Below are 15,587 nucleotides of genomic sequence, written 5' to 3'. Positions count from 1 at the left end.
AATCTGCGTCGCGAGCATACAAATGTCTTAAGGCCTCACCATGGGTGAGACCTTTGCCTTTTTATCGTCTCGTATGAGATGTTGTGTTTGAGAGCTGGTGGGAGCACGTATATTGTTAGGAATATTGCCCACTAGAAGATGATGATTACTAAATAAGATAAGAAGTTACTTTATTAGCATCAAATGATTAGTGGGTTGAGGTCTGATAACATTCAGAATCAATAACAACTATCATCCATAGTCTCCTTATCAAATTGAATCGCATGTTAGGCATCCGAGATCGGGCGGTACACTAAAACTTGGTCGATGACTGATATGCGCCTAGAAAACCTTATCTAAAGGCTTCTTTGACTCAACACGTTAAAGGCTAGTTAGACGCTGATCAAATAGGTGTCTTGGGGAAGTCGGGACATGATTGTAGAAGAAAGTGTTTTACAGATACGGAATCCAGCCTTCCTGAAAGAAGGTTAATGTTTTCTCACCTAAGGGTTGATTCCAGAACCGATTGATTGTGCACACTTCCGAAGTTGGCTTACGTTCGGTTGAATCTTTCGTTGGGGAAGCAACGATGCTTCGGGCTTATATGTAACGAGAAAGGTATAACGGAACAAATTGACATATCTCGATACAGACAGAACCTGGAGGGTCATGATCACGTACTGGATAAATCAGTGGACACTCGTTACGATGAGTAAATATAATTCTAGTATCAAAATTGGGTTCAGTTCTGGATTACACGGTGGAGTATTGTAAGGGACTAGACAATTCGATTAGAAAAGAAAAATGAATATTTTGTCTTTTATCGAGATTGTTAAGTTTCTACTACTAGGTCTGTCGTCCCCGATTCGGCTTCGATAAAGGAGGATAAGAACGTTAATATAATAGTATGTATTATTATTATAATCTCACTTGTTGTAATAGTGATTGACAGCATTAAATTCCAAAAAGGGTATTTTTGGGAATTAAATAAATATTTATGGAAATGTTGTTTATTTGTTGCTAGATCAAGTAAATAAACTTTATATTTATTGTTGGACAAGTAAATATGTGTTAAATGGATTTAAATCTATTGGGTCTTGAAAAAGAAAAAATTTGGGCCTCCCTACACAGTAGTAGGCGATTTTTGTAGTGGGTGTGTCAACCAGTATTTTTTCTGTTTTTATGTTCCTAAAATATAGGAGAATAAATAGGAGATATGATTGTCCCATATTCTCTCCTAATATTTAGGCTAAATATAAGGAGAATATATTTTTCCTAAATTTTCTCAACAGCAAATATTTTATACTATTGTATAAAATAAAATCCTAGATACTGATCTGACGGATGAGAGGAAAAATAAGACTCACTTGTTGAGATCCAAGGGCTGAGATTTAATCCACTAGTGTGAACATAATAAAAGGAAATAATATCTTTTAGAATATTCTATAAATATACATTTTAAACTGTTATAAATAGAAGGCTGATGTGAAGCAAAATTTAACCTAATCTAAACAGATAAAAACGCCCACAAGTCTTCTATTGTGGCCATGTGCTTTCTTCTCCTTCCTCCCCTCGGAATTTCTTTAATTCCATTCTTAGAAATAAGAGAGAAAGATCTGAAACACCCTGTTTTCAGATCTAGTGAGATATAGCGAAACCCACTCTTTTGTCTTATCTTCCTCGAAGATTACGTTTCGGAAGACTTTGGTGTCATCACATCGAGTCCTTGAAGGAGGAGTTATAGATTTAATTGTGTGGAGGCTTGTACGTTCAAGAAGAAGATGGATTGTGAAAGCTTTCGGTTCGTGAGCCAAAAACTGTAAGTTTTCTTAAAATCGTCTTTTATCTAGATATGGTTGCTCGATGAAGTTTCGTATGCTTAATTAATTAAGTCATCTAGATCTTGTTTAATAACCATGTTAATAATTAGCTCTTGTTATTGTAATTATTATTATCCACATTTAATTGGTTATTTAAGGTGCAATAATCACCAACATATATATTCTCGTGACCCCCTCATTCTACACCAAAATGTTAATTCCCGGTTTTGGACTAACATCAAAGAGTCATTCGCGGTTCGACCCATGGCTGGACCTTGAGGCTGTGTGTCGTTCTCCCTTGGAACAGACCTTTGGTAGTTGGGAATTCTTTGGTTCGTCCCCTGCGAAGGAAGCAAGCAGTGAACTAGAAGGGATGCATAGGGTTTGCCCCGGACGTGCACTTCGACGCTCAACATTAGTATGATAGGTGGAGTGGTCTCATCTCGTGTCTAAATGTTAGTATTTAAAGAGAGGAATAGAGAATTTGTGTGTGTGCAGATTGCTGCTAGTTGGAGAGAACTTACCATCTCTGTCACGACCCGCGACCTCTCGCCGGCGGTTCACGGGCCGAGACTGTGGGTTAAGTTCTCTCCAACTAGCAGCAATCTGCACACACACAAATTCTCTATTCCTCTCTTTAAATACTAACATTTAGACACGAGATGAGACCACTCCACCTATCATACTAATGTTGAGCGTCGAAGTGCACGTCCGGGGCAAACCCTATGCATCCCTTCTAGTTCACTGCTTGCTTCCTTCGCATGGGACGAACCAAAGAATTCCCAACTACCAAAGGTCTGTTCCAAGGGAGAACGACACACAGCCTCAAGGTCCAGCCATGGGTCGAACCGCGAATGACTCTTTGATGTTAGTCCAAAACCGGGCATTAACATTTTGGTGTAGAATGAGGGGGTCACGAGAATATATATGTTGGTGATTATTGCACCTTAAATAACCAATTAAATGCGGATAATAATAATTACAATAACAAGAGCTAATTATTAACATGGTTATTAAACAAGATCTAGATGACTTAATTAATTAAGCATACGAAACTCGGCGGTTCACGGGCCGAGACTGTGGGTTACGTCACAGATCTCAACATCAATATATATATAACAATATATCTCATATCAATAGAATCATAATTAAATAACCATAATACTCATAACACTTATATTAAACATATTACGATGATATATAAGTGTTATATGTGGTTATACAAAAAGCTGGGTAAATTTTTCCGTTTTAAAGTTTAGGAATTAGAGCCTTATAGCGACTCTTATTTATACATAAGCTCCCGAATTTTAAGTCTGTATACAAGGGATAGTTTGAGGATCATAGTTTACGGAAGGGGTTCAACAAAATATAGATATTATTATAAAAGAGTTTGAACCTGAGTGAGTTCCCATTAGCCCAAAGGTCAAGAGATACACGTCCGGTCTTCATCTTCAACTTCCTTGTTCACATCGGCGCCTTGCCCTTCTCTACATTACCAAGGGTCATAAAACTATGAGTCGATTGACTCAGTAAGTGGGAGTCTAACCTAGAAAAATAAAGCGACTAATGCCATGTGATAACATGTGACGTGCAAACAAGCACAGAAGAATGCATTGATGCAAATCTAACAACTTCTAGAGCATTACTAATGTGTGCACACTCTAACTAGTACTTGTCGTCTTTAAGGTTACACACATCCCCCACTATAACCTCTAGAATGACAAGAGACCAGTCTTAGACTTCGAGCAGCAGTCGTCCGGCGGCCTAAGAGTTTTAACGTCTGTCTGGGATCCACTAATAGTACCACTTCATTCGACGTCGGCGCAATCCCAAGGCCCACATAGCCCGTCAAGGTGAATTCTTCAGGCCTTCATAGCCTGGCAACAAAGTCGGGTACGACTCTTGGTCGACTCCCCGAGATATGAGTACTCAACGCCATCCCCCAGGCCCTCATAGCCCGTCAGGGTTCATTTCCTTTTGGTACCATCGACACATCAATTCTTTAGGGTTCGGGTACTCTGCAGCACTCAGAGTACACATCTATGCTACTTACAGGAGAGCGACTCTGGTTAAATCCCGAAGAATTATCATTTCTCTTTTATGCTCGTTAGTGTTTTAAGTTGAAGACTCGGGATATGACTCTCGGTACTTCTACCCTCGGCTCGAATCCGAGAGTCCAACACGCTCTCCTGTCACCTCAGATCTAGCTAAACTATATGGTTAGCAGAGGGATCTAACTACAACAAAGTAGCAACGTGGCTGGTTCAAGTTAGCATTTGAACCTATGGGTATAAACCCAACTAAAATTTTTCAAAAAGAGTGGCCGAAGCCTTAATCTTTGGTGTTTGTGTCTTTTAAGGCTTTTCCTACTCTTTTAATTATTAACACGTAAATGCACGTAAACATGATTATTCTCTTAGTAAGTAGTTGACTTATGTCTCCACACTTACCTGGAATAGCTCGTCAGAAAGTTCGACGACTTCCAGTGATGTCTTGATTTTCACGCTCTCCGTAATTCTTGACACTTGTCGAAACGTCAAAAGAACTAGCATCCGAGGTTGGAAGTCCGTTAGTTATTGGATTCAAGATTGCTTGAAAAAAGATAGGGTTCGTTGTCGAGATTAGGTTTGAGTCGGTTCGGTATTCGAGAATTCAATTTATTATTCTACGGTTTTTCGGAAGTTAAACTTATTCAAGACTCGAATACTTTTGTATCGAGAATGATACGAAATAAAATTCAATAATAATTATGAGTCTTAAATAAGTTAATTAATCCAAAATTAAAATAACCGAGAATTCTAAAATGAATAATTAAATTAAATTCTCGAACGTTATTAAATAAATAATCATAATATATTTATTTAATTAAATGAAATACATGGAAATAACCAACTAAGAGTATTTAAACGCTATAAGCGATTTAAAAAACTCACGAGTTAATCAAGCTTTAATTTCGATAACTCTTTTTCTTTGAAACATCAAAATCCGGCTTCATCGCCTTTGACTCGTCCGGTTCCCGCTCGTCCGTCCAAATCTGTCATCAAACCGCGGAAATCCGACATCGAATTAATTCCTCAAATTCAAACTCTTATCAATTTCCAAAATTCCAAATCCGACATCTCAACTCAAAAACCCGAGCCCAACCAAGTCAACAACCAAACACAAATCCAAACTAACTTGTCACAAAATTCGTAACCTTGTCATTAAATCCACATTTCAAATTCAATTCTCAAATCACCCACTCAAAACCATTTCCAACTTAATTCCTCATATCAATTCTCACGTCTCAAATTTACCAAAAATCCGAGATATGATAAAACTTTCCGATTCAAATCAACAACCATAACGTTTCACAATCCAAATCAGCAACACCCACATTAAACCACCAAAACTCAAGTCCAATTTTTTTTTCTTTCAAATCTCCATTCTCATATCAAACCAATAACAACCGCAAATCCGGGCTACACGGCCACAACACCAATTCAGAATAACTCAACATCACAAAATAGCCAAAGCAAATCACCTAGTCAAACAAGTTTCACGGCCAAACAATCACACACGGCCAAGGAACACATACGGCCAAGCAACAAATCCAAACCAAACAATTTCAACATCCAAGCTTCACACAAACAGCTTACATATCCTATCAAACACCCAGAAAAAACTCACGGCCAATACAAGCAAACCAAGCTCACGGCCAAGTGACCAAAATCAACCAAATCGTCCAAAAATTTAACCCAGCCAAGAAATCTGAAATCAAAGGACAAATTCAAGTCATAACCATCAATAATTGAGCTCCAACATCATTTAAACACAGCCAAATCCACCGATGCCAACCCGGAACCAAAACCCCCAACTCAATTTCATGAAACCCTAATTTCCAATTCGGGTCAAGGAAATTTACCTTGTTTCTGGAGGAATTGGACTCTCCAGCGTGCTCTCTCTCGATTCCCGGTGTCCTTCCTTGGTTGGTGGCCTTGAGTGAGCTCGCGGTGGCCGTTCTCCTCGCCGGAGCGCGCGCGCGGTCACTGTGAGACGCGCGGGAGACAAGGCGAGGAAGGCGAGGAAGAAGAAGAGAGATAGAAGAAGATGGCGAAGAGAGATGATGATGATGGCCGAGAGAGCTAGCTTGGAGGAGATTAGATTTGTTTTCTTTGTTACTCTTTGCAGGTGGCTCGCGCGAGTGAAGAAGAAGGAGAAGAGAAGAAATAAGAAGAAAGAAAGAGAAAGAGGGGGTGAGGTGGCAGCGTGGGATAGGAGAAAAAGAAGAGGATAAGGACGCCATGTGGCAGCCTCCCAATTGAGCCACACGTCTCCTGAAACTACCCCTCAAAAATCTTTTTCTTTCACTCTCGTCCCTCAATTTGTTGCACTTAAGTCCTTTCCAAATAAATCCTCTCAAACTCGTCCTTAATTAATAAAAAATAATAATCTTGAAAAATAATCGAGAATTTCTTATTAATTCCCGTTATCTTAAATATATTTAAGGGATTTCGGAATTTATTTTCACTCTTGAGATTTTAAGTCTCCGAGTACGTTCCGAATAAATTTTATTCGGAAACAATATCGAGTTTGCTCGAATATCCTTATTCTGAAATTTCATCGACCTTAAATATATTTATGATTATTTTTTTCCCAAGATATTTAAAATTTAAGGACGTCTCATGTGCAACAAGAATTTGATTCAAAATAAAACTCGTTTATTTTATTCAAATTCACAAGTTGAGCGTTACAAAAGTTTGTATATTACAATCTCGTTATTGTGAGGTCCTCTATTTATAGACGAAGAAAAGATGAGGTAAAGGCTAGGCTTCATAAATGCAGTAGGTAAGAAGGTGTGTGACCCTCTGGAGTGAGGTATCGCCCTTTGATTGCAAGATCTAGTTCATAGGTGGCAATGGGCCGCCTTGGGCAGTGAAGGTCTTGCCCATGGCAGACGGGACCTCGACGAGGGCTCGCCTGGGAGAGGTTTTGCATGTGGTTGGCGGGACCTCGGCTAGGGCTTTTGTGGGTTTGCTTGGGGAAGGTCTCTCATGTGGCTAGTAGGACATCAGCGAGGGCTCGGGTGGGCTCGGCTGAAGGAGACCTTGGGGGCATCGTGCGCGCACTTGGCATTGCAAAGGTGTTGGCGAGCCTGGGCACGCCAAGCCTCGATTTTGGCAGGTAAGGCTTTACTTAGGGACGGTGTTCCCTTGGCGGACTATACTTTCCTTTTTTCTAGGTTTGATCGTTGTTGTTGTCCTATTTTAAGGTGCAACTTTTCACCCTATAACATGAACGATTGGGCGCAAGGGCAGTACCTCTGACACGCGCTCCGACGCTCGACATTAGTGTGATTGCGTTGGGAGTGTGAGAATTCTTGAGAGAATGATCTCAGCGGAAAGTGATTTTGGCAGAGTGGGTGTAGAGAATTTTTGTTACCTCCCCCCTCGCAGAGATTGAGTATTTATAGAATCGGAGGGCTCAAGGACCCCATTTGGGCGTGCCTAAGCGGCACATGGCTATGTGGCCATGAGGATGGCCGACCGCTGGTCTTTGGACAAGTCGAATGACTGGTTGTGAGGCCTGGCCGGGCGTGTCTCCTGGGCCGGGCGGGTGACTGGCCGTGAGGCCTGGCCGGCCATGTCTCCTTGGCCGATCGGGTGACTGGCAGTGAGGCCTTGCCGGCCGTGTCTACTAGGCCTGCTGGGTGACTGGCCACGAGGCCTGGGCGGCCCTGTCTCTTTTTTGGCAATCGACGGAATACACGTGTAGGTCTTTTGACATTAATTTTGTGGTAGGGTTGTTGATGTTGTTTCCAAGCCTCAACAATCACGAGAAAATAAATATATGAAAGGTGTTTGTGTCGTTTTACTTTAGAGTGTGGAACTCAAAAAGTAGTCGTATCGAAACATTTATAAATTTGGAAGTAAAGTAAATATGATGAAACTAATTAAGGAAAAATGTGATTTTATTAATCACATGATCTCAATTACAAAAGTCGAGCTCAATAATTCGAACGATGAGTAGCGAGCTCGATGAATACAATTGAGAGAAATAGAGAAAGATAATAGTGATAATAAAGGAAAAGCAGGTGCATTTCTTATCGTAAGAAATTAATTTATAGACTGGTGAAGTGTGTGATCCTAAAGAGACACGTGTTGGCGACTTCGTCGCTTGGTTGAATCGGCTTAGTAGAAATCGTCAACATTCCGGGTCTCACGGCGAGATCACGCATCTTTTGTTAACTCTTCGTGGACGCTTCCTGGAGAAGATGGGCCGGACTCGCGAAGTAGAATATGGGCCGGGCCCAATTAACTTGTTTATCGTACGCACCCATAAATGACAAACGACAATCTCATAATCGTGACATTATGTCGTTTTGGGTCACATGGACTTTTTAGGATTATTGAACTTTTTGGCCCATTAATTTAACTGAGGAGAGCCGAACTCTGCACCCACAAGGTCCTTGTCTTTTGCATATGGGTCCCATTTTCTCTTGGTGGAAAAAATGCACATAACAATTTTTATACTTAAATTGCCATAACAATTTTTAAACTTAATAAAATAACGTATCTTTTAAGCAATAAAGATTAACAACATTTTGACACATATATTATTAAACTCATATCACTTATCAAGATAAAACAAAATTTAAAATTTGATAATTCTATTACTAAATAAATTGTACAAAAGATTCTAATAATGTTTATCATGTCGTGATAGATAAACTACAAAATTCAAAATTTCATGATAATTTGATCACAAAATTATGTATTTTTGTGAATGATCATAAAATTCGTAACAGACCAATCACAAAATAAGAGAATGCTCGCGAACTGAATTTTTGTAAGAAAATAATTTTCTATCCAATTTAGTATTACTAACATATTTGTGTGGAAGAAATATTCATATTTTTTGAAAGTCAATCTAGCTAGATATATGACACACGTGTCATACGAATAAACCTTTTATAGCGCCACGTGGTACATCCTCACTGGACCGTGTTTTTGCAAAAGCCCGCCAAAGCACTCGAAGCGAAAATCTCCCTCTCAAAATTAAAATAAATTAAAAAAAGGGGTTTTCATTTTTCCATACCAAACCTTAGTCTTCCTCGAGAAGTTTCACTTCACTAGAAAATAGAAAAACTCCCTTTCAGAATTTCCGTCGCGAATTTTCTTGCCCAAGACTAGTGTTTGGTATTTTCTGAGAGAAAGTTGGGTTCAGATGTTGGAGCCGAACCAACCTGTCAAACCATTTCTCGGAGTCCGTTTCGTTGTCGTCGGCTTCGACTCCGTCGAAGATTCCAAGGTTCGTCATTCATATTTTAATTTTTTTTTTGTATATTTTCCTGTATGAAATACTATGTTTCATTTCGAGCTTTAATTTTGTTTTACAGATTAGGTACAAGCTAATTGATGGTGGTGGAGTTGATTCTGGTCAGTATAACCCTAGTTGCACACATGTCATCGTGAATAAGACCGTCAATGTACGTATTAGCCAATTTTTTCTATGAATTAGTCTTCATTTATGTTTATTTATTTAATTAATTTGATTGCATTATGCTCCAGCTTTTGCTATGTTCTGCCCGAGCTGTTCTCAAAGAAAGATATTTACTTTCGGATGTGAATTTTCACGTATAAGCTATATTGTGGACTTTTTGTGAAAGAGTTCTAAATGGTGAATTCCTTGATAATTTTTAGGATGACCCTGTATGTGTTTCCGCTAGAAAGGATTGCAAAACGGTGGTGACGGGTTTATGGGTTGATCATAGTTACGATATTGGAATGCCTGTCGATTTTACTTCGGTGAGTTTATCTATTCGCACGAAAAGTTCTGATTATTCGCTGCTCTCATAGTGTAATTTTATGGTTTTACATCATAATATCCTTAGTTATTATTCTTAGTTAGTGAGCTATGTAATTAAAGTATTAATACATAACTTGTACTCTCATTTGTGAGGAGATTATGAAATGAAAAGTATGACTGACTGGCTTACAACCGCTTAAAGAGTGAGTGACCCGATAAAGTGATAAACGACAACGTTAGAGATAGACAGATTGGGAGAGAGAGATATACTAAATCTTTCCAATACTACATTCCATGATTGGATTTCTATGATTAAATAGCTTTTATCTAACCAGCTATTAAGAAGTATCGATATTTTAACAAGTCGAATATGTATTATGTTCAGCTTATGTGAAGTTGTGAATTGGGTTGGATTGAAAGATGAATATGGAGATGAAACCAGTTTTATTTTTCTCGCAATGAATTTGTTGGTTTTACGATCGATAGTTTCAGTTAAGCGGGTGTTGATATTTGTGTATGGACAGGTAATGTATAGACCACCCAAAGATTTGAATGGTATACCCGGTGCAAAAGGTTTGGTCATGTGCTTGACTGGATATCAGCGTCAAGACAGAGATGATATTATGGTACCCTTTTCACTTTCTCTCTGTTTAATTTCCTAACATTAATTTCTTTCTGAATGATGAACTATTTTTAACAATCTCTTTCGTGTTAGACACTGGTTGGCTTGATGGGAGCTCAGTTTTCAAAGCCTTTGGTGGCGAACAAAGTAACCCATCTAATTTGTTACAAATTCGAAGGTAGTTCTTATTACTGCTATTGATAACCGGATTTTAGTGATCGTCCTTCTAATAGTCTAGCTTTGTGATTTTCATTTTTCTTTCCGATATGGTTCCACCGAGACATACCTAGACCACGAGATATAAACAAAATTATTTTTCTTTAGGAGAAAAGTATGAGCTTGGCAAGAAGTTATCAAAGATAAAGCTTGTCAATCATCGTTGGCTGGAAGACTGGTATGTTTTTTGAACTGTATAGACCAAATCATCACTTTCCTAATGCCATTGAATTAAAACAATCTGAAGACTCTCCTGCTAATCATAGTCGTCTTCTTCTGCTTCCCTTCGTGTGTTTATATGCAGTTTGAAGGAGTGGGAAATTCTTCCGGAAGCCAATTACAGCAAGAGGTAAGCTGTAACTTGAATGGGGTTACATCTTCCAACTAAGATGTCTCTAAAATCAATTACATTATTAGATTTTGTGCTTAATCACAATTGAGTTTCATATATGTTCTCTCTATTCAGTGGCTATGAGTTAGAGGTGATGGAAGCTGAGGCAAAAGACTCCGAAGAAGAAGCTGAAGATACATCTCTTAAGCCATTAGCAGAGGAGACCGTGCCGAAAAGTCCTTGTAACTTAGAGCCAAGCTTCCCACAAGCACGTTATTCACCCAACTTAGGTGTGAGCAATTCTAAGGGGAAGCTGACCTACTTTAGATCAGAAGGAACCTCGGTATTGGATAATATTCCTGTTACCAAGGCTGTTGAGTATAACAGTGTCGATGACGTAGCTCAGCATCAATACCAAAGTCCTTTTCGTAAGAATGCAGCAACTAACTTGACACCTTCTTCACGGAGAACCGAGAGACCCCCCCATTCGGATGTGAAGTCCGGTTCTGTGAGCTACACAAGAAAAATGCTGAGAAATTTAGGGGACTTGTCAGGCAACCATAGTGGGTTCGACAAGGATGCCGTGAAAGCCAAGGATCTCTCGTCTTTTTTAGCGGAGCAAGACCAAGCAAAAGATGCAGGAGGTTCTAAATCTTTCGAATCGCCAAAAGGAAGTAACCTACTTTCTGGTGAAAGGCCAGTTGTTTATTTACCGCAGAATTGTATGCAGACTAATTCTTATGGGACCCCTAATCTGAAGAAGACAGGTAGCGAAGTAAGACCATGCATTAGGAAGAGTCTTTCCCCGAATGATAAAGTTCTTGGACTCGGTTCGTCTTTCTTCGATCGCTTAGGTGACACAAACATCATCGAAGCTGATATGGCTGATAAAGAGATCGTTAGTGGTGCAGACCCTAGATTGGAATCCATGGAACACGCCAATTGGGTTGAGAAGTCATCTCCTGCGTCTCCCAAGAGAGTGAAGACCTCCTTATCTGGATCAGCAGAGTTTGGCAATTTCGATGCAGGGAATTCTTCGCTTCATCAGCAGGATGACATTAGCATAGCCGAAAGAAAGAGCGATCACGAGAGAGACAAACAATCGAGTCTGAACCCGGAAAGGAATGAGGATTCCTCTACGATTACTAAGTCGCTCAAAAAGAAAACGGCTGCCAAGAAGACCTTGGGCTCTAGACCTAAGATTGCTATTAAAGCCAAGGAAAAAGAATCTATGCGCTTGGGCAAAAGAGACCCAACCCAAGACGAAGCAGTGGGTTGGTCGTGGGGACATGGACACGAAAAGTCAGAGAAAGCCGCAGATTCTGCTCTATGTGAAGTGCCAAAAGAAACAGAGACAATAGGTGGTTTGAAGTGCGAAGATAGTGTGACACTAAGAACAGTAATAGCAGCTGACGATGAGACAGAGACTCCAGAAGATAGCGATGAACACGCACTGGACAAGGCAGCCGAGGAAATAGAAGCCGTGAGCTTGTTTAATGGTGTCACTGCCAATACTTGTCATCTAGCGCCTGAACCGGAAATCAAAGGAAATGTATCGGGAAATGTGGATGATACCAATGTTTCTGTCCCATCTGGGTCAAAGTCCAAAGGGAAAGGTTTGAAACGAAAAAATGCAAAAGAAAAAGCAACAACTTCAGGCAAAAAGAAGGCAAAAAAAGTTGTTGACACGACGGAGGAATTCAAATCTAATAAAGAATGTGTCGACGCTGAAGTGACTCGCAACGAGGCTGACAGAGCCACCAATGAGATGGAAAAGACGAAGAAAGAGGTGAAACGTCCGGCTGCAAAATCGAGAGCATATCGAAAGATGTTGGAGAAATCTGTGGAAGAAGAGAAGGAAAATGCACCGGTCAATAGGGGAGCTGAAAAGATAACTGAAGACAAAAGAGATTCTCAAAAGCAAGCTAAAACCCGATCAAACGTTAAGAAAAGCTCTGAGACGAGTGATGCCCTCAAGTCTTCTAGGAAAGTAGAAAGTGTTGTAGCAAAAAGGGATTCCGAAAAGCAAGATAAAACCCGATCGGACATCAAGAAACGCTCCGGGAAGAGTAATAATGCCAAGTCTTCTGGGAAAATGGGAAGTGGTGTGGGCATCGCTAGAAGTGAACCAGAACCGGTGCTGTTCATCTTGACTGGGCATCGGTTCCAGAAAAGGGAGTTTCAGAAAATTATCAGGCGTTTGAGAGGAAGGTTTTGCCGTGATACGCATCAATGGTCGTATCAGGCGACCCACTTTATCGTTCCCGAGCCAATCCGAAGGACTGAGAAGTTTTTTGCCGCTGCAGCTTCCGGAAGGTAAAAAATAGTCTGGCGTATTTATAAATTATTTTCTTGTCACTTAATCATATTAATCTTTCTTGATACCTTAAAACTCACCACCATCCCAAATTTGATTATAGTACGACGATTAGGGGTTTGTCTGACAAAGTCTTCAATACAGAATTGATAATAAATAAATAAATAAATAAAATATCTGAATTGATTAGCTAAATTTTCCGTAAATGAAATAAAGGTACAGATTTTACTAATTAAACTGAACAAAAGAATTAGATTAGGAATGAGGGTAAAACATATTGAATTGAGTTGTCAAATTTTGGCTTAGCTTAGTTTGTTGTATTTACACCCTGAAGTGCTTTTGCTTTAAATGCAGATGGATTCTCAAGACTGATTACTTAACGGCTAGTAGTGAGGCGGGAAAATTCCTCAAGGAAGAGGATTACGAATGGCACGAAAACTGTCTAAACGACGACGGTGCTATAAATTTAGAGGCGCCGAGAAAGTGGCGTCTTCTAAGACAGCGAACTGGTCACGGTGCTTTTTACGGGATGCGTATAATCATATACGGCGACTGTATAGCCCCATCTCTGGTATGTGTTTTGAGTTCATATGTTGAATGTTTATCACATAATAAAAAAAATTGTGTTTGACACAGGACACGCTGAAGAGGGTAGTGAAAGCAGGGGACGGGACGATTGTAGCGACTTCGCCGCCGTACACGCGGGTCCTCGACTCCGGGGTTGACTTTGCGGTGGTCTCCCCTGGGATGCCACGTGTCGATGCGTGGGTGCAGGAGTTCCTGAAGCACGAGCTGCCCTGCATCGCGGCGGATTATCTGGTGGAGTATGTGTGCAAGCCCGGGTCCTCTCTCGAGAGGCACATCCTGTACGACACCAACTCTTGGGCCCACAAATCCTCGGCCCGCCTCGAGGCCCAGTCGGAGGAGGTGGTCCAGTCCGAAGAAGACGACGTCCCGTGTGGAGTCTGTGGGTCCCGCGACCGAGGAGAGGTGATGCTGATATGCGGCGACGAGGGCGCTGTGAGGGGCTGCGGGATTGGGTGTCACATCGACTGCTGTGATCCTCCTATGGAAGCTGTTCCACAGGATGATTGGTTCTGCTCAGACTGTAGTAAAAGTATCAATGGAAGTGACACGACGAAGAAATCCAAGAACAAAACATAGACTCAGTCATTTTTAATTATTGGTGGTGTTGTATGTGGTTGGTGGATTTGATTTTTAATTTTATTTGGAGTTGGATACACTCTTTATAGAGATACTAAAATAACCTCCACTGGAAATATATATATATATATATATATATATATATATGTATATATATATATATATATATATATATGTATATATATATATATATATATACACACATAAAGAGGGTACATTTTAGTTTAGGTAGTCTTGGAAGTAAAAGTTTTGAAATGCGAGTAACATAAAAGCGTGGATCTTACTTTTCTTCAAACTAAGACACTATGAGAGATGTGATGTGTATAGTTGATAAATATTGTATATATGTTGGGAGAGAGGGGAGATGATATGTGGAAGCCAGTCCTAGTCCTGCGATACTGGCCGGTTCCCTATTGACAATCATAGGAGAGGTGCCTGATCAGTTTAGGTCGCTGACTCTCCATTTGCGAAGGTCTTTGAGTTGTATATGGCGTGCCGTTGCACAACAAACACGAACACTATACTCTTTCGGCCATTATATATATATATATATATATGTATGCATGTTGAGCTTTTGGAAAAGTACAATATACATAATGAGATAATCACACGTAAGAACTATGAATTCAACTATACATGAGATAATGAACTTCTATTATTTTGTTGGAATAAATTTCTTTACTAATGTTATTCTTTAAAAATTCAAGAAAATGATATATTCTAAAGGACATGTGCGCAATCTAATGTTAATTTTCAAATTTACGTAATGAAGTATGCATGTCATCATCTCACGATCCAAACATGTCCACGGCTTGTGTGGTCTTAAGTTTTTTTTTTCTTAGTATTTCGTTTTCGTGTTTTTAGGTTCCACAAGTTGACATCAGGTTGAAAACCACTATTTCAATGACCCAAGTGATTATGGACTAATTTCTCAAGGAATTCAAATTTTCGTGACAATGTTCTCAAGAAAATATTGTGTTTCGTGATTTTGTTGCCACGAAATTTATGGATTTTGTGATAATAAGGTCACGCTATTTCTTAATTTTGTGACAACGTGGTCACGAAATCTTAATATTTTGTGACCTTGTAGTCACGAAACAGAGAACGTGTTATCACGAAACATGACAATTTCGTGACAACATGGTCACAAAATTTAATTTTTTTTTTCCAAGTTCGCTCAGAATCACTTGATTCTTTAACAAATAGTGGTTTCCAACGTTGTGTCGAGTCGGGTTGGAATTAAAAAAAAAACATTCATAAGAACTATGCTCACATCCCCTGAACTAAGTTGGAAACCATTATTGTCAATGAACCAAGTGATTATTGACTAATTTCTCGAGAAATCCACGG

The 15,587-nt window shown here is 39.7% G+C and overlaps 1 protein-coding gene and 1 long non-coding RNA gene across 2 annotated transcripts; one reads left to right on the top strand and one right to left on the bottom strand.

The window, feature by feature from the left end:
* Positions 1 to 5,191: 5,191 nt before the first annotated feature.
* On the bottom strand, positions 5,192 to 5,974 carry LOC149389875 (uncharacterized). Its single transcript, XR_016300814.1, has 2 exons — positions 5,704 to 5,974; positions 5,192 to 5,549 (listed from the first exon to the last, which is right to left on the bottom strand). It is a non-coding gene; the product is annotated as an uncharacterized LOC149389875 (long non-coding RNA).
* Positions 5,975 to 8,880: 2,906 nt separating this feature from the next.
* On the top strand, positions 8,881 to 14,592 carry LOC149389874 (transcription coactivator). The gene is made up of 10 exons (XM_089623614.1): positions 8,881 to 9,089; positions 9,178 to 9,267; positions 9,482 to 9,586; positions 10,112 to 10,213; positions 10,303 to 10,387; positions 10,534 to 10,603; positions 10,730 to 10,774; positions 10,892 to 13,072; positions 13,428 to 13,644; positions 13,710 to 14,592. The coding sequence occupies exons 1-10, from the start codon at positions 9,006 to 9,008 to the stop codon at positions 14,235 to 14,237; spliced, it is 3,507 nt and encodes a 1,168-aa protein (XP_089479740.1). The 5' UTR covers positions 8,881 to 9,005; the 3' UTR covers positions 14,238 to 14,592.
* The last annotated feature ends 995 nt before the right edge of the window (positions 14,593 to 15,587 follow it).

This window comes from Urtica dioica, chromosome 8 (genome assembly GCF_054948205.1).
Source record: "Urtica dioica subsp. dioica isolate 48M chromosome 8, U.dioica_male_clone48M_v1_H2, whole genome shotgun sequence".
Taxonomy (NCBI): Eukaryota; Viridiplantae; Streptophyta; class Magnoliopsida; order Rosales; family Urticaceae; genus Urtica; species Urtica dioica.
This window is presented reverse-complemented; position numbering and strand designations above follow the sequence as displayed.

What these genes read in the sequence shown, in the direction of transcription:
- LOC149389874 (XM_089623614.1), top strand. Translation starts at nt 9,006, where the DNA reads ATGTTGGAGCCGAACCAACCTGTCAAACCATTTCTCGGAGTCCGTTTC. An exon ending in TGCCTGTCGATTTTACTTCG is followed by an intron (nt 9,587 to 10,111) that starts GTGAGTTTATCT and finishes GTGTATGGACAG; the next exon opens with GTAATGTATAGACCACCCAA. An exon ending in ACTGTATAGCCCCATCTCTG is followed by an intron (nt 13,645 to 13,709) that starts GTATGTGTTTTG and finishes TGTTTGACACAG; the next exon opens with GACACGCTGAAGAGGGTAGT.